General features: G+C 38.9%; 1 protein-coding gene across 9 annotated transcripts in view; it reads right to left on the bottom strand.

Annotated features, from left to right (window-relative positions):
- Window positions 1–1,250: 1,250 nt before the first annotated feature.
- Window positions 1,251–27,716, bottom strand: part of KLHL15 (kelch like family member 15) — a 29,387-nt gene continuing 2,921 nt past the window's right edge. For 3 of the 9 annotated variants that reach the window (XM_065677263.1, XM_065677262.1, XM_065677261.1), the window contains exons 3-5: window positions 17,540–17,623; window positions 16,416–17,127; window positions 1,251–8,031 (exon numbers count right to left, since the gene is read on the bottom strand). In XM_065677263.1, the coding sequence (XP_065533335.1) occupies window positions 6,922–8,031; window positions 16,416–17,120 (1,815 nt within the window). In that variant the 5' untranslated portion in view covers window positions 17,121–17,127; window positions 17,540–17,623 and the 3' untranslated portion in view covers window positions 1,251–6,921. Of the gene's footprint in view, window positions 8,032–16,415; window positions 17,128–17,539; window positions 17,624–25,225; window positions 25,350–25,752; window positions 26,016–26,084; window positions 26,267–27,716 lie in introns of those variants that run through there. The other 6 variants (XM_065677265.1, XM_065677264.1, XM_065677268.1 and 3 more) reach the window with 6 other exon arrangements.

Raw genomic sequence — 27,716 nt, 5'->3', positions numbered from 1 at the left:
TGTCAAACGAACATTAATTTCACATTACACAAAACAAGTGAAAACAGATGACTGAACTACTACCAAAAAATAAGGCCACATAGTGAAGAATTTGGTATGAGCAACTATGAACCATAATGTGAGAGCTCTCCTTAGTGAAATAATGGAACTATTACTGGAGAATCCTAATCAGCTACAGAGGCTGGCCAGTGTAGCATTGTGGAAAAAAGGTATTGCCAAAAATACAACCAGGCTCACAGAAAAGTAAAATTGAAAAGGTAAACAAAAGTAATTGTAAATAACATTCATAGCATGAAAAGACTCATGTCATCTCTTTCACTGGATCCTTCTAATACATTTTGTTTCCTTTTGAACCAAAAAGTGGCAACACATCACAGTGAAGAGGCCCTTCCTCCCATGACACATCCCGCGGAGACCAGCAAAAAATCGTCTGCAGCATTCACTCACTGAACAGTACTACTGTAGGATGAAGTCAAGTTACCAAAGAGGAAAGGGGGAAAAGCTACTTCACGCAAATAAAGTTTTCAGTCATTCGAAGAATACAATTAAAATGCTATTTTAGAACTCAGGACTTTGGTTTGACAGCAAGAGAGTGGCTGAAAAACAGTGGCAGAGGGAAGTATGGCAAGGGACTGACAAGGAAGGCTTCCATGAGGCTGAGAAAATGAGATCATAACTTCCTATTTCATCTGCTTCCCCCACCTACTTCTTGGTATTGAATGTTGCTCTAATCTGACACTTCAATCCTGAAATGAAGTTTCCCCTTCCTGTTACCGGAAACATTAGGCAGTACAACTTGGAATTTCTGGCACTCTGAGGTCCATGCAGGGCATCTCAGAGCCCTCAGTTCCATGCACTTGACAGCAGGGAACAGTCTCTTCTCCTGGCTGCTGGCTAACACCAAAGGCTAGCTTTGGCTTTCAGTCTTACAGTTTAAATTTATGCCTTGACACCCAGATATAGATGGAACAATGAAGTCAACTCCAAACATTATTTCAAGCTTGAAATGAAGAGCAGACACATGAATGCAGTACAGTAATTAAAACTGGGAAGATTGTAAAATACAGCCAAAGATATAGGCTTGATAAAGACATCCAACTTTTCTTGTTGGGATAACTTTAACGTAACACTAGGAATTATAGTGACACAACATTTTTGAAGAGTTGCTTAATTGAGTAAATGCTGAAGTCCTGCAGAAAGTAACCCAGGCCCACTATACTTTCAGTATTACAAAAGCTTACACAAGAGTGTTTAAAGATTAAAAATATTTTATTTACACTTTCCTTTATACACATTTTATACAGTTTTCAGTTTGAAACCCGAACAGAGTGTATATGCAAGTCTGAGCATACTGTATCCACAGCTAGGGAAAATTACTTTCTGCCAAGAAAAGAAAAAAGGCTTTAAAACAGTTAAAACGAGGCAATTCTTAAATTATTCAGAGAAGTTTATAGCAGCCCTGGGGTAATCATTAGACAGTTAATCCAAATGTACATATGAGGTCATATACCTACTTTTAATTTTCTATAGGAAAAGTATTTCCAATTGCTAAACACAAACACAGTACAGTTTGAAAATAACTTTTCCCATTAACTTATCAAATACATTCTTTTCAATACAAACAATCTGATATTGTACACTGGACTCATGTGGGATACTATAGCGGAATTGCAATCTCCAGCATATAATAATTTATTTTAAAAAGACCTACAAAAATAACAATATATAGGGAAAAATATTTAAAATAAAAACATAGCTCACTCTTCCCTTCACCTGTTCCCAGAACTGATGTAAAAGTTAGGTGGGTCCCACTGAGGTAATAAAAGCTTCCTAAGAATAGCTAACTTTACAGTCCCATGTAACACTTTATTTTCTAGACTTACAGTAAGGTTTTCTACCAGAGCCATAAATAAAAACTACCATCTGCAAATAGAAGTGGTTTTCCCTCAGCCACCAACTTAATATTACTCCGAAGGTACTTGAAATTGAGCTTTGAAAGTTATTTTAAAAAGACGATATAAACATTATTAGAAATTTGGGAAGTGAAAAAAACCACCAAACCAAACCCATAGCAGAGGGAAATCCAAGAAAGCTGTGCTCAAAACAAGTTAGTTTTTCTGCCACCTGCTACATACAACTATGTTTTATGAAGTTTACCCACACAAACTGGAACTTTAAGGTTATTCACCAACTTTCAAAAATAGAATACAGATGCAAAAGTAGTCATTAGTATTCATCTTAAGCAGCTTCAGATTGGTTTACAAATGTTAAATCTTAAAATGGTAGCTACAGGACACTGGCAAGCTCTGTTTTAAATAGATCACACATGTTTTCCAGTTACATTCTTTCCCACCCTCCTTCAGCAAGCCCTGCCACATGTGATGGACCATGCTTAGTCAAGTAACTTCACCAGCTACATATTTATTAATGGAAGAAGAGCAGGACAGATGTTTTCTTGGATGCCCCCAGCCCCGTAAACACTTAAGCACAGGTTTAGTAACATTTGCGCTTTTAAGTTTTCTTGTAAGTACCTTACAGTTTTCTGTTCTCTTTGTATTGGACTGTTCACATATGTGAAGTACACATCCGAAGTGTTGAAAGAAACAGGGGGACAATTCACTATTTATTTTTTTTAAAGGAAAAATAGATTTAAAAGGCAAAATACCTCTACAAATGTGACTACTTCTAAAAAGACTTTGTCATATAAATGCTGACACAGCTTGAAGTTCACTTTTAAAAAGCTGTTAGCATCACCCCATAATGGTTTTGCAGAAGAATGGACATGAGTTAAGCAATATTTGTCTTTTTTAACTGATTTGAATTTGTACCTGTTAAATTTTATCCTTTGCTTCCTGAGCATCAAGTGAAGCTTCGTTCTTGATGCAAGTAGTTATCATATTATCAGCACAAAAAAAGCATCACTTGCATCTGTAAGGCAGGAGGTCCTCAAGAAAAAATGGCTGCAAATCTCAGAAACCAGAGAAATATTACAGTCACAAACCCTTACAGCTAGTTGTAACAGGACTGTGCAGGAAGTAGGGCATCCACACTTTTCAAAATAAAGTAACATACTAAAGGAGCATATCACACGCTACCACTCGCCTCCCTTGCTAGCAGTGCTTTCTGAAACAGCAGTCTTTGTAAAATCAAGTACTGCCTTCCTCCAGCTGAATCAACAAGGAAAAAAAAATCAGAAGGGTTTTTTTGCCACCTAGTACCTCCCACTAGTACCAACACTTCGTGAGGAAAAATGAGCTATTTTTGAATTCTGAACAAAATTATCTGCCCCCTAAGAGCAGACAGAGCAGCATGTGGAATGGGAACTGGCAGCGTCCAACCCCTTTATAGGAGAACTACGCTTTTCATCCATTCTCGCTCATTTGAAAACAAAATAAATCCTGGAGCTGGTTACTAAATTAAAATTGGAAGCTGACATGTTTTTGTTGTAAATATTAAAAACAAACAAACAAAAATCCCACCCCAAACTTAGAGTGTCCACCTTTTTACGAAAAGGCAAGTACATTTCCTGCTTCAAAACAGGTCGTGTTAAATATTAAATATGTGGGGATTAGATTTGCCAGTATGCCATTATGATTGGGGTAGGAACAGAAGAACCCTCCCTAACTTAATAATCAAGGTTCGTAACATACTTTTTCCTCTACAAAGGAGAGGCATTTAAATGTTTTAAAAATCCATTGTAATCTGATCATAATGCTCAAAATCTGATAGTAAGAGGCAACTCTTATTAGCTAGCTTACTTTTATTTTTATTTAAACACTGAATTATCTGGAGTTAAATACTAAAAGCAAACACAAACAGAAACTTTATGTTAAAAAAAAAAAAAAAATCCCTCTGATATATAAAGTAACAAAACTGCCCCAAAAGTTCCACTGCCATGGAAAAGAGAACGTAAGCTAATTTCTGTTTCATGTTTGAAACAATAAAAGCATGGTAGAAATGTAAATTAAAAAAATCTCTCATACCCCCACAAATTCTAAACCAAAGAAAATTCCAAGCATTCCTATTGCTGGAAAGATTACAGGCAGCTTCTCAATGGCAACACAGCTTCAGGAAGCTAAAATCAAGAGTTCAAGTTAGAATTTCACAGAATAATTACTATTACAATTCTGAACAAGATCTTTCAGAGCTGAGCACCTGAAGATAAATACGAGCTTAAAACCAGAGCACCTCAAAATGACCTGGTTCTTCACGTTTCAAGTGTCAGTACTCACCAGTTACTTCAGTGCCAGTTGCTTAGCACACAGAACTTCAGAAGGTGCTTTAGTGCAGACTCAAAACGGTAACTTAATACACTCCCATCCTTACCATTATTTTTAATAAAGTCTTTACCATGTCTCTCTACTACACCTGAATCATGGAAGACCAGATATCCAGAACCATGTCCACTCCCTAGACCGGCCCTAGATAAAAGTGAAGTACTCCGTACTATACATAACATGTCCATGAAAGCCTACACAGGCAGGATTAGCTTTTGCTGCCTCATAAAACTTACTGAGAAATGAGCTGGTGACAGAGAATAAAAACAATTTTAAAACCTTGTTTTTATCCTTGCGCCCCGATATTCCATAAACTATGTACAGTAGAACATATTCACTTGCTCACAGCCAGCACCTACTGGAGTCAGTTCATCTCTGCATCCATGCAGGTGATGAACACAAAGTCTCACGATGAAACTGAGGTTTTTGCGTAAGCCACACTGGCTTTAAGTTAAGCTATTAAAGTAAAAAAGTAAAACAGATTTCTAATTCAGTAAACTGAAATTTGATTAAAGGAGACTTAACTGCAAACTAGTCTGATCAGAAGGCTGAATATCAGTATTTGGTCCAGTCACTAGTGATGAAACTATGATGGCATACATTCTCTCTTGCTGTTAAAACATACTGAAAGAAAATACTGTATCAATAAATCATTTCTAATTAGAAAAAAAAAACAAAACCAAACCAAGAATTATCTGTCAACTTGCCATATAGCTCCAAATCCTCACATCTAAACCCAGAACATAATTACTACAAAAATATCAAAGTACAAGAATGAAGAATTTTATATGTTGTTTTAACACCTGTTTCAAACTTAGTTTAGGCAGGTAGGTGTTATACTTAACATAAGAAATATAGGGTGATTTTGGTCCCTTTGTAAGTGCACTCTTTTGAACCCCCTGAGTACTGTACATTCCTTTTCTACAGTGATTTCTGACTGGAAGATGCTGAGTAAAGTGGTCTTCATCGCTGCATATAAAGTAAAGTCTATTGCTTCACGTGAAACACAGTGGCATAAGATTTTACAACATATGCAGGTGCATGTTTCAGCATAATTTTGTCCCTACACATCTGTACTAAGTGCCCAAGTCAGTTGAACTTCTCTAAATCTTTCCTTTAGAATCTAGAAGTGGCTAATTTCACATAATTAAAACAAACAATGTAATTACAGTTAATTCTTACCATTCTACAGTCAGTAATATCTGCAAGTTGACAAAAATAAAGGAGTTATTCAAAGCCCTCCTGGACAGACCACACATCTTGATTCAGGCACTCTGAGGTCAGTAGCTATAGCTATGTAGTTTTTTTGTAAAAGAAACAGAAATGGTACTAACCATCCAACCACCTAACTCCACATTTTCAAAACACAGTAGTTCACAGCCATTAATAATTGTATTAAAAAAAAAATTCATACCACTTCAATAGGAGTACAAAGTATTCCTATTGAAGTATGACTACAAGCAAAGTACTGAGAATAAACTGTAGTATATCCAGTTCTGAAAACAACTGTGGGTCGAAGCAGCGCAGAGCATTTGCTTATTGACATTTGCCATTTTCATAAAAAAAGAAAACTGGGCAGCACATTCAAACATAACTCAGGTAAGATGTGTTTTCTTTTTAAAAAATAATTTACAAAATAGCAAATTACTGACACTTCATTATGAGCATTGATATAAAGAGTTACTGAATCAATCAGTACATATTAAAGACAAGATACTTTGAAACCAAATGAGGCCTCCAGTTACTTAAGAAATTTGAATTATTAAGCTAATTAAAGGATAGCACTATACCTTAAATAGAACAATATGGCAGAATCTGTGCACTAGTTAAAATATAATATTGTAACTGCACATAAAAAGATGTATTTATATATAGTTTTTACAGTGTATGCATGTGTGTACATATTCTTTACTCACCAACAAACATAATGCAGACAATAGAAGGCAGCATAGAAACAGTGGTATGAATATAAAAATGCTTTGTTTTCAATTTAGTAGAAAATGTGTAATTTGAATTTTGGCAGACTTCTTGGTACTTCTATACAAAACCAGGAAAAAGGTCATGCAAAGAATTTGAGATTATTCTTCAACATATATAAGGGAAACAAACACCTAACAGATTTGAGAATACTTTGCAATTCATGGGAAAAGCATCCAGAAGACAGCATAAAAATATAGAAATGGTTTAGTTTTGCTATTTTATACTTGGTTGTACCCTAGTACAGATGAGTTTTACTTTGAAGCTCAATAAAATTAAGCCTTTCTCCTCTTTCTTCCACAAATATTTTGTTAAATTCAACTGATTTCAGAAGCATAATGGTGTAACAGCCATTTAAAAAAAGAATAGTAAGAAGAAAATCTTATGGATATGCTAAAAAAAAAAAAAAGCACACTCAAAAATATATTTTTCTTTCCCCTACTTACAATTATGTTTATTAAAAAACCAAAGCTTTTACAACATCAGACCAACTATCAGCTGTTCTAATAAACTTGGTAAGTAAACTCCCTTTACATCCTAAATGCTCTTGAGCATTTAGCAGTTCTTCTTACACACAAGGTAATGTCTCTGACGGAATTCAACTGGTTTGTATTTTTTGACAAATTAGGTACAACCTTTTGTATTTCACTGGGTTGTTCTTTCTGATTTAGCTGCAACGTCTAACATGCTCCAACACGTATTCAGGAAAGTGCAAGCTGCAGACTTGTAAGCCATCCAGCTTGCACGGCATCCTCGGATATTCATCTTCTTTCCATTTGTTTTCCTCTGGATCAAAGGTGAGAATTGAATCACTGTAATGGCCATTGTAACAAAGGCCTCCAAGAACCATTATCTGTTTGTCCAGCACAGCTACACCATGACCACTCCTACCGATTGGCATAGAAGCCAATATAGTCCACTGATCAGTATCTGGGTCATAGACCTCTGTGGAAGGACATCCTTGAGATTCGAAGGAGGCCCTCAGGATCACACAGACACCACCAAAGACATAAAGCTTACCATTATAAGAAATCATTTTGTGAAAGCATCTTGCATAATTCATTTTGCATTTGTTCTCCCAACAGTTAGTGACCACTTGAGTTCTCCTTGTCCGCTGCTCTACTGTCCCTTCTTTACTAGGATCAAACACACATACTTGCTTAGACGTTGAAGATGATGTAATTCCACCAGTGATATACAACTTGTTACCAAGAACAGTCCCTTCATGTCCGTATTTATTGACTGGATAGGGATCCACAAATTCCCATTTATCTTCAGTAATATCATACCGTTCTGTTGAGTAAAAGGTTTCATCCCTGGTTCTCCCAGCCACTGCATAAACATACCTCCCAATAACTCCAACAGCAAACTCAGAACGTGGAACGGACATGTCTGCCATTCGTAACCAAGTGTTCTGTCTTGGGTCATATCTAAACACTTTGGACGAAGCATGAAACTCACCATCCGGCCCCAGTTCTTCCCCTCCTAACAGGAACACAAAGTTATTCACAATGGCAAGGCAGTCTGGTCGTAAAGGTACTTGAGGACCCTCTAGTTCCCACCAGACCCTTGGTTTGTGCAAGAGAAGAATTTTACTGTTTACCATACTGTGTCCTATCATTCCTCTAAATACTGCAGTCTGGGGTTTGGCAGAACGTATTTTGTTCGATTTCATTTCCATCAAAGGCTGTTGGTGAACGCTATGAAAGTAATTCATGGCTTGGTCAACCTCATGTCGTAGCTGCCGGGAGTATCGATAAAACTCTGATGTTTTTACCTATGAATACATTTAAAAGACATTAAAATTCTAACCAAGAGAAACAATCCAGAAAACCTAAATGAATGTGTGTCATTAGAAGATTATTTTACTTTGCATTCAGGCAATCTTGAGAGTAATTGTATTTGTGCACGAAGGCTTAAGCTAATGTACTTATTCAAAATCCAGAAGGCAATTTAGTGATTAACAGCAATGACTAACATTTTCAGCAGAATACTCACATGAAGAATTTAAGTTGGAATTAGGCACAACTGAAATCCCTAAGCCTAAAAATCATTATTCATTCTTTCCCAAAAAGCCTCTGTTCATCTTCTGCTTAATTCACGAAGCACCTAAATGAAGAATGAACTATTCTTTCGGTGTTGAAAATCACTCTATGCACCCATTCTGTGTTTATCAGGGTCTATCCTTGTCAAGCTTTTGCTGAATTCTCGCAACCAAGCCCAAGCAGGTATTCCTGAATGGTATGCTCTGCTCACACGGCTATTTAACTGGGGTGGGAAGAGAAGGCAACCAAACCCCTCCTTTAGAACATGTGACTGCACTAACCACTCATCATGATGGTTACTTTATAGGTCCCCTCTGCAAGTCTCCATGTTAACAAATGCCTTTAACACAAGAGGAAAATATCTCAACCTATAACCCTTTGGTTGTGCATTTATTTGGTAAATTGGTGGACATAGGTTTGAACTTCCTCTTCCCAGGTAAGAGCTACCACCTTTGAACTACCACACAGTAGTGAAGTGCCATCCCAATCTGAAAAGAGCTACCCCTGAACAGCTTCACTGGAGTTGGGAGTGGGTGGAAGATTGTAAAAATTCACCTTTCTAGGACCCTTCCTATTATCTAAGTCAATTTAAGCTCCCAAGACTGGTTCTGAGACAATTCCAAAACACATCCCTGTCTTGGAACACTTTAACTAATCTAGCTCCAGACAGCCCTCAGGCCACCATGTACTTCTCTTCAAAGAGGTTTCATTCTTCCTGTACAGTCTGGTCTAACAAAACATTCTGAATTACGCATCTAAAACAAATAAAACCCCACTAGATATGGCCAAATCCACAAAGCCTCTATCAGATTTCATCCTAAGTCCCCATTTCTTTCACATAAACCCAGATTGCTTTCACACACCACAAATGCCTTTAGTACCTACTAGCTTCAGAAAGAGAAGCAATGCTTGGAAAAAAACATAAGGCCACTCCAAAATCTCGAAGTGACCACATGGTAACACCAGAATTTACTATTTTTCAGTATCTGTTCCCCCACCTCCTCCTATTCCCTGCCCCAAGTAATAAAAGCCTGTACCACCACTTACCTAAGGGGGGGTGGTACAAGTTTTCATGTATCTGAAAAGCAATTTGGAAATATATGTTTTTATACCTTGTAAATACAGCAGTTGTTTATTCCATAAACACAAAACTACTAAAATGTTTTAAACTTTGTGTTAATTCTTTCTTTTCCTTGCACAGTAATGAATACATTCTGCTCTAAGATAAACATTTGTTAAACTTTTTGAAATGTTATTGCTGGACATCATCTGCACAAACCAAAACTGTTTTATATACCTGATTTTCAAAACTCCTGAATACTACCCTATTGTTTTGAAAGCACTTTGTAGCTCAAGAGTTACAGCGATTTGATGGTTTTATTTATGTTTTTTCTTCCCCCCACTTTATTTTGACAAGTTCAACTTATCTTGGAAAAAGAAGATGGGCACATGCAGATCGCAAATATTAATCTCAGAGCAATATCGAACTTCCTTCTACTGTATTTATGAGGGTGATTATGGAGCAAAAAGGTTTACTTAGGTGTAATGCTCATAAAACACCCACTGTAAGGCCAACTTTTGTGAGGAATAACATCTATTTTCTTATTACATATAAAGAATATATCATAAAAATATAGGCAATTAGCTCATACGGCATCTGAATAAACCATATAGCCTGACTGAGAAGATAACTTCCAGCAAATATGCTGGGGAAGAGGCAGCAGGGAAAACCACAGAACAGAAAAATGGTAAAATACAGAAACCTTTAAGGGGTAAAAAAATTACATAAGAAATTGAAATAACAAAGACTCCTGGGTGAGTTACTTTACCCTTACATATAAATTTCAAATTCTAAACCAGCACGACTATTTCGCACACTCCCAAACTGGAGCTATCATTTTGGGAACTGAAGAAAAAAGATAGAAGAATTTTTATTCCACCTATACGCATTTCAAATTTTCTTGGATTGGTTATGGAAGACAACAGGATCAACATGTTAACAACGTGAAGCATGTCAGCAAAGCCTGGCAGAGATGGAAAATGTATTTTCTTCCCCCCTCAACATTTACAACTGTCTTTAGATCTAGAAACTGAAATATCATCCAGAAACTGGAATTAAGCCTTATATAGCCTCACCACTATACTTCTTTCCGTAGCCTAAACCTCACCCCATGAGAGCATGCAAAAGCAAACAAGGACTATCTCTCATCCCAGAGAGAGAATCTCAAGACCAGGGAAACAATCTATCAGTACTTTAGTACTACTTCTCTTGACAAAAGCACTGAAATGAAAGCAAAGCCTCAATCTCTTACCTTAAACCAGAAACGCATCAAGAAGCAAATACTACTAAATACTACTAAAAACAACTCTTTCAGACTGATGCTCTTGGGGAAGCTATCTACAAGCATAATCTTGAAGAGATAAACATAAAAATATATAAGCACTAGCAATTCTTACAATATTCAGGGAAAAAAAAAGGACAAAAAAAAAAAAAAACAACAAACCAAACAAACTAATCACAAAATAGAGTGATATACTACCTAAATTCTGGTGAGAAAAGGTAGTACGAGGATTCCTCAATTTCACTGTTGAGGAAAAATACCACTGTTTCTAAACTTCCAGCTTTCCCCAGCACAACCTTTGCCATACAGGAGCAGTACCTCTCTGAAGGCTCAAATGATGGTCTAAGATGACTGTTAGGATATGTCTATATGAAAGTACAGACTGCTCAGGCTTGCTTGATGCAAATGAAGACAAAGCAAATGTAGGTCAGTTTGCCCACTTACATATTCACACGCTGTCTGTGTGAAATCTTCCAGAATTATTTTGCATTCCTATTCAGCCTTTAGTAAGGAAAACCCTCCACCTACACTTCTGAATAATTTTACAAAGCTTTTAATTACTTGTGAGTATAATCAAAAAAAGAGAAGCATTAAAATTTAGGTGTTTAGATATTAAAACACAACTGTGAATTGTGCATACATTTTGTTTTGGTACGTTAAAGAACATGGCCTTTAGCAAGCCTTTTGTGGAAACTGCTGTCTGACATACAAAACAGACTGAAGGAATTTCTTCAACGCTCAAAATTAGGCTTCTGCCATTACCCAAAAGTGGCACGGAGCAGCTGATCAACAACTGAGTGCTTACCAACAGACTTATTTTTCTGTTAAGCGCAAATGGAGACGCTCTAGAAGGAAAATGCCCTTATTACCAACATACTCAATTAGAAAGAATGCTCACAGGTTTCTGCAAAGCATCCAAAACAGATGGAAATGTACACTAACAGTGATGAGCCTTGAAGTAAAACAAATGTGCATTCTTAAGAGTACATCATCAACTCTGAACTGATTAAAAAATATAAATGCATTTTCAAAGTCTAAAAAAAAACCCCATTCTGTTATCTTGCTGAAAGGTCTCAAAGAATATTTAAATTGGATTTCCTTACCAACCCCAATCTTACAGTAAAAAGGAATTTAATCCAAATGCTAAAGCTTTGCTCATGTGATTTTTTTCACATCCTTTCCAGTTCTTTCTCTTCATTTTCTGGACAAAACCTTCTTACAGAGGTTCGGCTGGGATGTAGTGGTAATATACAAGCTCTGGGAAGAACTCTGATGAGATCTACCTGATTGCATCACCTACCAGTTACAATGGTTCACAGTTGGACTTTTTGCTACACAGGCAGGGAACAGCTTAAACAAAATCAAATGTGTCATTAAAAAAAAAAGAAGAAAATAATTAAAAACTTCCACTACTCATCCCCGTTTCTACTCACACACTAGGCCAAAATACCAAAACCATCCAGACCACCAAAATCACCACCATCCCTCTAGCCATGGTAAATTGGAACTTTGATTGCATTTTCAATCAGTGAAATACTCAGTAAAAACTGCTGGCTTTCCAAATTAATGCAGCTATTAGTCATTACCTAGTTTTCTGCTGTATCGCAATGCATGCTTTTCTAGCTGAGCAGCTATGCAAGTTCTAGAATGCTCCATCTACATTTTATGAAAAAGTAAAGCCAAAAATGTACACCATTAGTTTCTAATTTGAAAAGTGATCCCCACAAAAGAGTAGATGCACCCCTTGTTATGTTCATCATCCAAAAAAAATAATTAAGCAAATTAATTATCTGCAGCAAGAACAACGAAATGCAAGGCAAATGGTCTGTTACACAAATCTGACTTCAGTATTTGGCACTTTTTTTTTTCTTTTTTTTTAAATACAACTATATGCAGCTATTGCCCTACTTATTTTTGTTAGTTGGGCTTTTAGGAAAAGGCTTTCAAAACCGTAACGAAAGGTTGCTTTTGAAACGCCCAAACTAAATACCTGCTATTTGTACACCTGGTAACTAAATCTTAACATGTTATTATATGAGGTACGTATTAGTCTGGTTACTTCTGTAGAACTGGTAAAAAAAAACAACCCACACAAAAATATGGATTTCTCATAACATGGTTCCATCATTTCTAGCCACATAAGCAGAGAACTATTTCAAAGGTTATAAAACTGTGCTTAGTTAAGTTTTCTACAACTGCCAGTTCTGAATGTGCAAGTGATGAAACTGAAACTCAACTATTAGGAATATAGAAGCTATGCTACACCTTTTCAATGAATAAAGATGACATCTGTATCCGGCTTCTGGAGAGCACTTTTCCTTGAAAAAAATTGTATTTTACTAGAGATTAAGCTGAATCAAAATTAAAGATCCATCAACCCTACTAAGTAGGGTCTTTATTGTTTTCACATCTACTAATCTCTGACCATATTCTAAGTACAACTATAATTCTGTCAACAAATGTTATCAAAACATTAGATCAAAACATTAGATCATTGGGTCTAACCGTTAATCCAACACTGCCAAGTCCACCACTAAACCATGTCCCTAAGTGCCACACCTACATGTCTTCTCATGACATGGTTGCCTCCAGTAAAAGAGATGAACTCAATGACCTAGGAAAAACGCCTTCTATCTCCAACCTTCTTCAAGACTTACAGAGCCATGGATATGATTCATATAAAGTGGAAAATAATATATTTTCAAATAAAGTGGAGAGTGGAACCTGTGCTTCTCCCCATATACTTTATTTCCTAATTATTCCCCATATTCTTACTTCATCAATATTTACATTTTCCTGCATAAATCTACACCTATTTTAAGGGCTGAGAAACAAAAGGAGAATCTACTCATACTTCAAAAGAGTTTTTCCAGGACAGTTTAGAGTAAGCAAACAGATTGCACCTTTACTTGTGCACTTCAAATGCACATCATGTGTTGAGTCACACACCCATTTCATTTTTAAGAGGACAAGTCATCCCTCTCAGACTGTAAATCTCTTCAGAAAAAGGATGTAAGAAAGAGTGGCTTAAGAGACCAAAAGAGATCATCCTTACTGTGACTTGCAAAGTTCCATGTAAGTTATTTATACACTACAGGCAGGCATGTTAGTAATGCATATTAGAAAGATTACGTAAGAGTACATATGACAAGCCAGCCAGTATATAGCAAATACAGAGTTTGCTGAACTGTTAAGAATCAATCTCAGATTGCATTTGGTGCATTCACGCAGGCATTTAGTATGTGCTGGCTTCAGGAAAAGTATAAATTATGTTTGTGGATCTCAAAGAGAAAAAAATAAAACCAATATTCTCCTTCTACACAGAGCAGAGTTTTCCTTAGGTAACATCCAGAACACTTTAAAAAAAAAAAAAAAAAAAAAAAAAGAAAAAAAAAGTGTGGTTTGTATTTTGATGTTGGCTCCAACTGCAGTTGTTGTTTTTCACTTGTCATGCTGGATTACTCAATGCTCTCTAGCCAGGGCAAAACATAAATGCATTCCTAGCTGCAGCAGCAAATGACATACATACTTAGCTGTGCTTCCCTCTGCTGAGTTGTCCCACTCCAGAATCTGCCTTGGCTTTCCCACATAAAATTAATGGGAAGGGTATCCACACATAAAGCTTTTGCATGTGGGTGTATAAACTAGGATGTTGAAAATGACTTGTCTCCTTAAGTTGTACCTATCTGGCCATTTGGTAGCTGTCAGTATAAAATATGAGAAGCACTCTTTGCAGGATTTATATACCACAGATACCAAAACCAACTCCAGAAGTTACACCTAAACATAACGCTGAGGACCAGCATGTACTTTTCACTTGTGCTTACAGAAACTTAACTGAAGACAGCTTAATGCTTGAACTTAGATCCCAAAACCACAGAGGTGAAGCAGACTCCTTCATACAAGTCTTACCCTGTTAGACTGACCTTAAGGATACTTTATGAATCCTGTCAGTTTTCTTAATGAAGGGCTTAAATGTTGTAGTAATAAGGTAAAAGCATTTTTCAAAACAAGACACTACAAAGCATCTTGCAGAGTTCAGCTCTTACTAGTTGGAAATCTCTTAATCCAATATAAACATTACATTACTGTTCTAAAATACGTTTAGGTATTTATTCTGTTTATTATTTGTCTATTGCCTAATATATTGGCTATTGGCTAAAGTTGGGGCTGTTCAGCCTGGAGAAGAGAAGGCTGCGTGGAGACCTCATAGCAGCCTTCCAGTATCTGAAGGGGGCCTATAGGGATGCTGGGGAGGGACTCTTCGTCAGGGACTGTAGTGACAGGACAAGGGGTAATGGGTTAAAACTTAAACAGAGGAAGTTCAGATTGGATATAAGGAGGAAATTCTTTCCTGTTAGGGTGGTGAGGCACTGGAATCGGTCGCCCAGGGAGGTTGTGAGTTCTCCATCCCTGGCAGTGTTCAAGGCCAGGTTGGATGAAGCCTTGGGTGAGATGGTTTAGCGTGAGGTGTCACTGCCCATGGCAGGGGGGTTGGAACTAGATGATCTTGAGGTCCTTTCCAACCCGAACTATTCTATGATTCTATGATTCTAATATAGAATCATAAATATATTTTATCTATTATTATTTCCTCTACTCAATTTACACACAAAAAACCCAACCCAAAATATAAAACCTCACTTGTTTATGAATTAATTGCTTTTACAAAAGGCATAAGCCTTACTACCAAAAAGATCCAGTAGCCCTTAAACCACCAAGAACAATACAACCTTATCTGTATATTTATGAGATACCAAAATAAAAATATACAGGAAATTTATTTGTAAGACCCAACAAAAGCATAGGGTCTTAAATCCTATTAATTCGCTGAAAGGTTAAAACCACATAAGTTAAAAGTTGTATTGTATCACACAAAATTAACATTTTTAAGACAAACAGCATAGTTTAAGAAATTCCTAACCTGAATACCCTTCTGTTACTAGCCTGCAAGAGAGCTGCTTCCAAAGTCTTGTAATGCTCTACTGTTGACAAATATTCAGTCTCAGGAACAGAAAACAACTGTGTGTGTGTCTATTCTTCAACAGAACAGTAGAAAGTTCTCTTTTAACATCTTGATACATACAATGATCAACTTAATTTCAGATCACCTGTTACAAAAATTCTTCTGGTATTTAAAATAAATCATTACATTTCACACCATCAATAAGTTTTGATTGTATTATGTGCCTTGTGTAGCACCAAATGTATGTGTAACTACAGGACCAGGGCTTACTTCCAACTGCTGTGTAACAACAGCAAAAGCACTGAAGGTACAACACTAACACCATCCTTCAGACTTAACAGCAGATTCTAGTTTCCACTTGTAAATAAAAAAATAACTGTACTTAAAACACATAAAATCTACAGTCACTATGTTTTGATTATATTGATAACAGTTATCATGCCATTCGCCCTACATACTCTATGCAGCTCTAAAATCTTTGGAAAGCAAGAAGCAACTTGCGGAAAACAGTAAGAATGACTGAAATAAAACTTCTGTTAATACAAGTGACCTTATTTTGAATTGTCCTTTCCATAAGAATTCACTTTAAAACATGTACTATAAACCTACCTGCTCTCCAGTCACTGTAGATATTATTGTCTAATAATCAGATGACAATACTTCCAGATTTTTGTTTTCTACTGTTTTATTAAAAAAATAAATGCTATCTTTTTATTTCTCCTAATAGATTTGGGAATCTTACCTATTTAATGGCATGCTGCCCTAGCTAAATGATGAATCCTGTCTATTGCTTTTCAAATGCACCAACCTTCTCAAAAACACTGGATGGTGTCATCAAACAAAACCTGATGTTCTGAATGATGGTGTCCGTATGCCTCCAACGTCTTCTATCATGGCGCAGCCAGGCCTGAACAGCTTCATATAGCTCTATCTCTGGAAACCTGCTCAGATGGTCATTATCCAAGTAAGACATGAGCTTCTCGAAGCTCAGATATGAAAGGAAGTCAGGTCTGGACATGAGTGGCACAAAATTCTCTAGCAGGAAGGAATCCAATTTTTCCCTGACTCCTTCGATGTTTACACCAAAATCATCCAGAAGTCTCATGATTTCTGCACAGTTTTCTAAGCAGATTTTAGCTAAGAGAAAAGAGCAGCAAAATTTTACAACCTCTATAAGCTGGACATACATGGCAGCCTGAAGGATTTCATGAACAGTGTTCATACTGAGTTCAATGGTTCCATAGTACATGAACTGGAGGACATGACTGAAGCCTGTAGCTGTCAGACCTTTCAAATGGATTTTGTCCTGATCTCGTTCTCGCATATCAGCTGTGAACATAATCCTGAAGTAATCACTCTGGGTGGCAAGCAGTGCTTTATGGGCCTGAAATTGGTGGTCTTCAATGACAAGTGTGACATCAAGAAGCAATCCCTCCTCATACAGTGCTCTGAATCCAGCAGAGACACTGGTGTCATGGATGGAGGAGCTAAACCCTTCCACGTCCCCTGCCATGAATCACCTGGGGGGAAGAAAAAATAAATAAATAAAAATAAAAATAAATTTTTATTTCTAGTAACATATCACAAGCCCTTCCTGACCAGATAAATCCTGAGACTGCTTATACTAAGACTTAAAAGTCTTCACCATCCTTTTGTTTTCTCTTCAGCTGAAAAAAAAATCAACTTAAGAAACAATTTAAAACACAAATGTTTAATGCTTCCCCTGCCCCCCCCCTTCCCCATATTTTCATTTTAAAGAAAGGGTAATAAACAAGAATAACTATATGGTCCTGCCAAAATTATTCCACACTCCAAGCTACTTAGTGGCCAGATAAGGAAGAAGCAATGCTAAAAAGGTTGTCATAGCTTTTTCCTTCTCTCCCCCTCAATCTTTCTGAAGAATTTAGCTCAGGAGTGCAATAAAACACCTACTCTTGAATATCAAAGGTTTCAGAAAGGAAGCCGAACTTCCTTAACTTTGGAAATAAGCTCCAGTAGATCTGTACAAGGTATAACCTAAAAAAAAAAAATAAATTTAGTATCTTTAAAAATTTATATCAATTTGCTCAATAGTTACTTCTAGGAAACTGAACATTTTCAGAGAAACTATTTGTGTGTTTCACTTCTACAACAACATAATCGTCACCCTGTTCTCCCCCTCACCCCTGTTTCTTACTACAGGGATTAATTAAGTGATGAGATTTATAAAGAGCAAAATACTATAGCAACAGGAAGCACTGACAAGATTAGGTCACAACAAATAATACTTTGTATACTGGGTTTATTGAAACTTAATTGCTTCTAAAGCACTTGAACATTTGCAGATGCAGTGTTACTTACGCGCAAGCTACAATCAAACTGTAAATAAGAAAAAAACCCAACCCACAAAACAAAAAAAACCCACAAAAAGGCTAGCAAGATTCTACCCTGTTAAAGGAAGATAAATATTCAACAAAAATCCTTATAAACAAACTATTCCAAATCCATGAATTTCTCATAATGTTGCTCAACTTCCTTGGGTTTAGGTACAGTGAAGTTGCACAAGGCAGCTTGAACCAGTCCAACAATTTATCACTAGTCAGAGGGCAAAGGTACACTCCATTCTCCCACTCTCTCCTCATCCTGGGGTCTGAGCTCCTGCAGCCTACTTTGAGACATTTCTGGGGTTTACTAGACTGCTTAGAAAGCCAAATCAACCCATAAACATGACTGAAAACTAAACCAAGGGCAGGGGACGGGGAGGAGAGGGAGATGACAATGATGACACAGTACACAAACCACCAACCCCCAGCACACACAAAAACTCAAAACCAGACAGCTTTCTGCTTATCAGTGAGCAGACTTGTGACTTGACACTGCAGGGAGGGTGGCACAAGAGCCAACCTGAAGCAGAGGGCAGGATATCATATTTGAGCAGCAACAGAGAAGAAGAGTAACATCTTTCCCTTTTGGCATTAACCAGCTACTAGGAATTGGTTCAGTCATTTTTGTTTCAATTTATCTTACCTTAAATTACAGCACAACATTCACTCATTTGTGCATTTAACCCTGAATTTCCTATAACAAAGTTAGTAATGCCTTAGTACTGATAACCTATATGAAAAACTAAATAATATCAACACATTTAAAAAAAAAATATTTTCAAGGTTGTAGAACTTTACAGCAGTATATGGATCCAGAACTGACTCAGAACCCAGGCTGGCCCAGGTTTTACAACTTCAGAGTGCCGTTATCACCCACTTCCTCAAGTACCACATCCTGACTGCTGCCATTGTAACTGGAATGTAATTTATTAGACTCCATAAATGGATAATCATCTCTTCTCCTTAATTCACCAGCACACATCCTGGAAAACAAAACTGGAGATACTTTTTGTCCATGTAAAACTAAAATGGTGAGTAGGTGTTTGTAGCCACACCTCATGGAATCAGCACCACTCCCACACTGTGGGACCTGCTGACAGGTTCTGTGCACAATAGAGTAAATGCTGGGAGTGTTCATGACAATTAAGGCCTTATGTTAAAATTCTAAATTCCTGGAAGTAAGCAGCAGAAAGAGAACAAAGCTGACAATGCAATCACTTTCTCACCAGTATCCATGATAGCACACTCCTCTCAATGTCACTGAAGACAAAGAGAAAATGCAAGCTGTTCTGAAGCTTCATATTTTGAGTCTCTTGTTCCTGAACACAGCACAGGCCTACCAGAAAGCAAAATTCCCATCAAATATTCTTCTTAGTTGTTGCCAATTCTTGCACAAAAGCAGACAAGGAAATAATTACTTTATTTACTCTTGACCACCTCAAAAAGAAGCAATAAACTGAAGAGTAAGAATAAAGCCTGGCTTCCTAGGATTTTGTTTTCTAATTGGATTTCCAGTATCAAATGAAAAGGTAAACACTGGCTTTTTTCTTCTTTCTTTGTAACTCCTCCCCTCCTGTCCCCAGTTCTCTGATGTTTAATAACAGTTGAGATCATATTTCAGTCTTTCCTATTTAAGAGATCTACTGGCCACTTGCTTTTAAGTGGGCCACCCGTTTTCATAAAATATACGGCACCCTGAAACTATCACCTCTCAATTTTGTCTGTAATCAGTCAAGATGTTCAAATATGACTAAGATTCTCAGGCAGTGCAATCGTTAAAGTTACATTTCCTTTAGGAGATGAACTAAGACTTATGGCTCAGCTTCAAATCCAAGATCAATGTTAAAAAATGGGAAAGGACAACTGGAATTTGCAAATGTGACATGTGAACAGAAAACAGAGCAATATATTGGGGGAAAAACATCAGAAATTAAGCAACATTCTTCAGGTGACTGAAACAACATACATTAATCTGAAAATAACGTGATCTCCCATGACACGGGCTCACACAGGCAGCAATCTCATGGAAGGGATTTCTTCAAAACTGTTCATACATTACTGTGCACACGAACAACACAGACGCATACCAGCAAGATACAAACATTTACTAGGGTCTTTCCCCTTAATGTGAGAAAGATAATTACATTATAGGTACTCTGCAAATAAAAGGAGACATAAACTTTGACACAGGATGGCTTTATAAGTCCTCTTTCACCACCCTCAAAGAAGCAAAAAGGAGAAGCTGGCCAGTGGAAGTAAAGAGGGACAAATGGTAGAGGGTAAATGCACCAAATGAAGTGAAGCACCTCCAGTGTTCCTTTTAAGGATCAAATCAAATAAATAACACACAAAACCCTAAAACCAGCGACATGAGTCCTGGGCAACTGGCTTTAGGTGGTGCTCCTGAGCAGGGGGAGGGGACCAGATGACATCCAGAGGTCTCTTCCAACCTCTGCTAGACTGATTCTGTGATCAAGCTGCTTTTACACACAAACTGCGCTGATTGGTTACTTTTTTTCCAACCATCCTTTTAATTCTGATTAAATAGAAATAAGACACACACAGGCAAACGGAAAAAAAAAATCAGATAGACGCTACCGCCCCTCAAATTTTAAATTATAAAAACATAAAGTGGTAGGAATCACCAAAGTACATTAATCTGTAAAAAGAATTAAAACCAGAAGTCAGCTGCAAAACACTACAATGATGACAAAGTGGTCAACACTGAATTTATTATTCCAGAATGTTTTAAAAAACGTGGGGGTTTAAGTCACTTAATCCTTATTTTCACATCCCTGCTTGTATTATTTTTAGAAAATCTACAGTTTTCAATCTCCAAATATTTTTTGTCCCGAACATCAGGCATCATTTAATGGATTATTAAAGTAGAGACAAAACCAGTAAGATTTCTTCATAACATCACCTAGACACTTACAAATTCTGAGTGAAAAGCTAAAGACCACTTTTTTTCCTGCATTAAATAGAGGGAGTAAGTACTCTTTTTTTCTGGCATAAAGCCATATACAGTATCAGCAGATGTATTTTTCTTTAAAACACAAAAATGCACTGGCCAGTGCAAATACACAAGGGGGTTAAATAACACAGAAACAGGGAAACTAGGTAGTCAGATGCGTATTATGATGAACTGGTTAAAAATCTTCATTTCTACAGCTAATAACCTCAGTCAAAAGCAAACAGCAATGTGGTAGTTCAAATATTAAAAAAGCAATACAAAATACTCTCAAACGAAGTCATTTTTCTAAAGCATAGCTGTGCCATTCCTCCCACACACACACTTGCAATCTTAGATGTAATTCTATGCACTATTCAAATGCTGCAGCTTATTTCCCAGAGGACAGTAACAATGATTTTTTTTCCATATTTTCAATAAAAATGCAAAATTCAGTTAGATTTTCTTCACACATGCAAATCACAATAGCACACTTAATCCTCAGGAAGACACATAGCCTACAGTGGTCTATAAGAAAATTTGAACAGAAAAATCCAATGTACAAACAACAAGAAGGGGGGGATCTAAGTTGACATTCTGCATTGTTCTGCACATATGAGAGCTGATCAGTATAATGCAGTACAGGAAGTAAGATTCCCTGCAGAAAAGCAAAAAAAGAAATATGCTTAACCTCACTTGCTTTTCCTGACATTTTCTCCTCTTTTAGCATATAACACATTACAGAGTCTACTCTGTGCTGTAAAAGCACTTACTTGGAACACTGATTTCTCATCTTTATTCTGCAGCTGTAATAGAAGTCTGAAAACCCTGTTCCAGACTGCTTTTTCTTGCTAAACAAGGAGAACCTTCTTTCCTCAGGGTGTCTGAGGCTCTTAGTCGCAAGCAGAAGAAATGGAGTTTAAATGCAAAGAAGGAAGTTATGGAATACCCACTTTCTGCTTATGCCGAAAAGATGTAAAAATCTATCCAAATGCAGTACTGCCTGAAAGAGTACCGTTTAAATTAGTCTGATTATGTAATATGTAAGCTTATATGCACTTTCTAGGGATAGAAATGTTTTGTTCTAGAAAGTATTGACATTACCAACTCTAACACACCAGCTGGAAGGCAGATTTCTGTTTTTCTTTACTGCTGTTCCTTAATAACTCATTTGAGATGCTGAGATAGAACTCACAAGGTCCTCTGTTTACAGATCATGAAGTACTTATTCATTCTACCTTCGTTAGAGAAATTCTGAAAAAACACTTATGTGAACATAGCTCAAATTATTACGTGAATTCACATAATAAAACACTGTATTTACAAGTTGCATGATAGGATATTTCATCAGCTATACAGAACTATACTCCGGTTACACAAAGTAATAAAATAGAGCTTAAAATCCAATAATCTGTTCCATCTATCCCATGCCTTTCATCCATCAAAAGCATGCATTTAAATGCAGATTTAAAAGCCATTACATATGCTTTATTTAGTGAGGTGCATAGCAAAGACTGCTTAGAGCAGAATTCTTCAACCCTAATTTGTTAAAATAAACATTTTCCTGCACAAACAGGACTTTTCTCCATAGTCAATGTTTCAGACATACAAGAACACAATACACACAGGAATTTGAACATACAAGGAAAACATTCACAACTGCACATATCCATCACTAAAAACTGGGCCTTTGAATGCAGTGCACTGCAACAAGAATGCAGTGAGTGTATAAATATATATTTGCATAGTATATATAATTTATCCCCAAAATTAAGCCTTTATTTACACAGTTTGACACTAAAACTATTCAACTTTTCCCAAACCACCACTTTTCATCGTAATTCTCCACTAACAGCAGCAGAAGGAATGATGCAGAAGTAAGACAGACCAACAGCCAGTGGATATCAAAACTTTCCATTGCTAGAACAATTGCAAATGTAGGAAACAAACTCACAGATCAAGATTGTACGTGTTTTATCTAAAATCCTTCAGAACGAATATGCTATGTTTAAGAAATAATTTATCTTAAACACATTGGTAGGTTCACCCTAACGACTTCACTCAATCCGTCCTGAGAATTCAAAAAACACTGGATTACTTTGGAAGCGAGGAGTCAGGAGCTTACTGACTGCTCTGGAGGAACCAGCCTGCCAGAACTTGAAATTAAAACTTGGGCAGTCCTGAAAACTGTCCACACTGTGTAAAGAACTTTGCAGGGGCATGCATCTGACCATGAGATCTCCTCTTACAACCTCTACCCATGTTGCTATCTCCAAGCAATCTCCATCAGTTTGTAACAACAGCAGCATTTCTGTAATACATCAGCTATCTCTGAGGTCATCTCGGTTAGACTAGAAGCATTACCAGAACTAGTTATAACCAAACATACTAAAACGCTGTATGGATTGTCTCTCAGTTCTGTACACGTCATTGTAAGTATGCTAGAACCCTGCTGAGCAGTCCTTAGCTCTTTTCCACAAAGAAGAGTACGAGAAGAGCATTTTGTTCTGTCTTCTTTTCGAGAAATGTCTAACTCAAGCATATGTGTTGGTGCTCGCATATGCAGGTATTCATAAAGGACAGGCTTCTCAGGTCACATTACACTCTGTTCCTAAAAACTTAATCTATAAACCAATTCAGCCTTTCTGCATAGAAGAATCCAAATGTTACAAGCACACACCCAAAATATCAGAACAATTTTGTTTTAACATACTGCTAAAAAATATAGTTTTCACACACGTTCAATTTAGACAAATACTAACTGATTGTAAGTTAGAACTCTCCATTATACAACATGAGCCACCAGATAATAAAATATGCTCCCCAGCTTAAATCAAGCTTTTGATGACTATCAAAAGGATTCTGATGAAAGTACATGCTTGACAAGCATTTTAAGACTGCCAGACATATGTATCAGATGTAGTTACTTGGCCAGTTTAACTTCACCTAACTGAATTTAAACTCAGCTTCTGTCTCATGAATTAACCATCAATGAGATACACATTGGTTTCTCATCAGATCAGCCCATTATGCAGATGATGTAACTACATTTCAGAGACATTAAACCAGTTTAAACCATTTGGCTGAAAGCTCATTGCATCACTATACCTGTAGAGAAAAACATGCTCCTGAACATGAAAATATGCTCAATGCTCTTCCAATTAGTTACTGATAGCAGAACAGGTGCCCAGGATAAAATATTTTTAATATATCCATAAGAAAGAGTATTATCTTTAACTAGAAAAACTTTTATCACTAATACCCTAGAGTTAAGTGATATTACTGTTGAAAACTACATGCTTGCCACTGCTGTTGAAGTGGACAGGCCTGCTCTGAGTACCAGCATTCCTTTTATATATATTTATTTGTGGTTTCCATAATAATTTTTCCAAATGTAAGAAAAAATATTAATAGTGATATTCTCAATATGAAGATATTTGTCAAGAAAATTATGGTGTATTTTATACAGAAATGTAGCAAGTTAAGTAGCAAAAATCTTAGTAGCAAAAATCAAATCCTACACAAATTTTTAGCGTAATAAAAAAGTAATGAGATAAAAGTAGTATTTAAACTATATTAGTAAAAATAACTTTAATCTAAATTAATTGAACTACCCCTTACAATTGTCTGTTATTATCTGTGTATTTATTGCTAACTTAATACTTTTAGCATCTTCTGCAAAAAGGAGATTAGTGAGATTGTGCCTTTTGTTCAAGACATACAGCTTTTGACCTCATTGCCAAATGTCAACCTCATTTATCAGAAAGACAGAAATCTCAAACTTAGCAAATTTCTACAGGTTTCCCACAATTTGGCAGCTAGATACTGGTTCCAATGGGAGCTCAACAGTTATCTGTTCTGCCTTGCTTGCTGAAAGACAAATCAACACACATGTAGATCCAAACCAGCCATAGGGTATAATTAAGGGAAGTGAAAAGAGATGAGTGACTGTGGGAAAGTTCATAAGACATATGTTAGAAATTAAGCTCATTGGTTAGGTGTTGGAAAATAGCAGAAAGGCTGTTGGCATGTGGTGGTATGCTGAGGGGATCCGAGTGTGAACTAGGGCAATGGTGGTGAAAAGAGCTGGGTTATTATCCTAGGAACTGGTATACACAACAAAGAAGTTAACAGGAAGCCAGACTTCAGTAGTTCTGCCCTTTTATCCAGTAAGAGCTTTACGGTTCCCCTATTATTCTAAATGAGAAGGAAGAAACAACCGAACAGCACAAAACCCCCCGAGAACTTGATATTTTTAAGCGACATGTAAGTATTTCCCAAATAAATCAAAGCTTCAGTACCAACCCTGGGTAGCAATCTGATCGTTCAGCTCACAGATACTTTTTTCTCTCCCAATGCTACTGATCGCGAAATAGCCATTTTCGGGGGACGAACTCAGATGACCTACTTCAGGTTATCGGTTTGACACCTTTTGCACCGTTCTGCTGTGAGCGAAAGCTCGCAGGCTGAGCTCTTCAACGAAGTAGGCAGGCGGGCTCCGAGTTAGAGACGTGCCGGAGCAGCAGCCCGCGGCGCGCGGCTCGGGGCAGGGCCGCCCCTCAGAGGCCGTCCCGCGGGCGCGCAATGCTTTCACTGCGTCCGCCCGTCCGGCACCGATCAGCGCGGCCCGGCGGTGTCCGCCGTTCCGCTACACCCTGCTTCCCTCCGCCACTCCCGGCGCCCACGGGCACCCAGCCCACCACCTCCGCCCGCCGCGGCCGGGGCAGCCCTGGCAAGAGGGCCCCCGAAGACCAGGAAGGGGGCTGGGCCGCCCCCGGTAGGGCAGGCAGCAGCGGGAGGGCCCAGAGGAGCTCGGCGGCGGCTTCACCTACCTCTCGGCAGCGGCGGCGCTGAAGACGCGGCTCCTCCCGCTGTACCGGCGGAGAGGGCTACCTCTGTGTAACATAAAGCCGGGGGCGGCAGAGGTGGAGGGAGGCGCCGGGGGACTGAAGAGAGGGGCAATGGCTGAGGCAAAGCCAGGAGGAGGAGGAGGCGGAGGCGGAGGAAGGGGGGATCCTGGGCTCCCTCCTCCCTACGGTCCGTGCTCAGGGGGAGGTGTGGAACCGCCCCCCGCCGCGCCGCCCGAGCACCGTCGCTCCTGCCTGGCCTCGCCCCCGGGGTCCGCGCAGCTCCCGCCCGTCCCCCGCAGCTCACACTTGTTTACCTTCTGCGCTGCTTAGCACGGCCGCAGCCGCCATCTTCCCCCGCGAGAAGCACCCCTCGCCGGCCGTCACTTCCGCCGCCACCTGCGGGCCCGGGCGGAGGAAAGTGGTGCGCTCCCGCGCTCCAGCCTCAGGCGCCCCGGCCCGGCCCGGCCCGGCGGCCGGTCCCCGCCCCGCGGCGTGCCCTGTCCCACCGGCACCTCCCTGCCCCATGCCGAGTCAGCCAGGCGCTGGGCCGGCCCTGTCGCCTCCGGGGTAGCGGGCACGCCCCGCGGAGAGAAGTCCCTTGACGGGGGCCTGGCCACGCGGCACCAGCAAGCATCGTCTGCGTGTGGCTCACAAGGACGCACAGCCGCGGCGGTCCGCTTTTGGTGTCTCGAGGTTGTGTGGTTCTCTTCCACCCCTCAGCCCTCAGGCCGGTCCCCGCCACAAACTACGGCCCCTTTCCACAAGGCTGTCAGTTCTCCAGGGCAGAAGCCCCGCGCACCTGTAGAGTTGCAACCCACCCCGTGAAACAGCCACCCCGGCGAGCAGCTTGCTGCGTGCCTGCCCTGACTCCGGGCCAGCCGCAGGTGCTGCCGGCCGATCCCGGCTCCTTCTGGCCCCAGGCCGGCAGCCCTGCCAGCCGGTGTGGGAACCAGGTCACCCTGGGTGAGCCCAAGGGCCAAGGGCCGCCAGCCACCACGGGCACTCAGCGTAACTGCCTTTGAGCAAGAAACTGCATGCAAGTTGTGCATGCAGGGAAACTGCAGCCCAGCCTGGGGTGAACAGGGCTTTGTCTTGGCACAAACATCACCTCCTTGCTTCATCTTGCCTTTGTCTGGCAAATTCCAACTTTATTGAGGTAAACTAAATTACATGGACCTTCGGTTTGCTACTGTCATCCCGACATTTGCTACCTTACTACGTACCTCCATGTCACCTCCTATGTCACTCACTGCTTTAAATAGCAGACCACAGGCTGCCATCTCCTCCCTGTTTATTGCTGTTCTCATCTCCTTCACTGCCTATTTTCAGTCTCTCATTACCACCCCCACCCCATTCTCGGTTTGTAAAACAAGAGCATGCTTCCTCTATAGCTGCCACCCCCCGCAAGCTGAGTGTCCTTCCCACCCTCCACAGCTCCACACAAAGAACCAGCTATCCCACACACTGCTTCACAAAAGACTTCCCACTGCTATTCCCACTCTCCTCAACTGCCGTCCTACGGCTCCCTCACCACCTACTTACTCCAGACTACAATCAACTTGCTCCCATTCACTCCTTCATCACGGCAGCCTGACCACTCTGTTCAGCACACTTGATACTACTCCATCTCATCCGCTTACTCAGACAGTAAGTTTTCCCCATCTTCCCAGTCACTGTTTTAAAACCTGTTACTCGTGCACTTACGGTAAAACAACCGACCTTTGAGTACAGACTGTGTCAAGACAGCTACCGTTCCTGTTGTCTAACCCTCAAAGGAAAGAAATTATCTCCCTTATTCATAAGGTATGTCTTCTGCCACACCAAGCACGTACCCACTCACATCTTATGCTTCAGAAAAAAAAAAAAAAAAAAAGGGAGTAGAAAGCAAGTTTCTCATACACAGAAATTATATGACCAAACCTTTGTGCATTCTCCTGCCCTCTTCA

The sequence above is a fragment of the Lathamus discolor genome, chromosome 4, assembly GCF_037157495.1.
Source record: "Lathamus discolor isolate bLatDis1 chromosome 4, bLatDis1.hap1, whole genome shotgun sequence".
Lineage (NCBI taxonomy): Eukaryota > Metazoa > Chordata > Aves > Psittaciformes > Psittacidae > Lathamus > Lathamus discolor.
The sequence above is the reverse complement of the archived record's forward strand: the minus strand, read 5'-3'. Positions and strand labels throughout refer to the sequence as shown.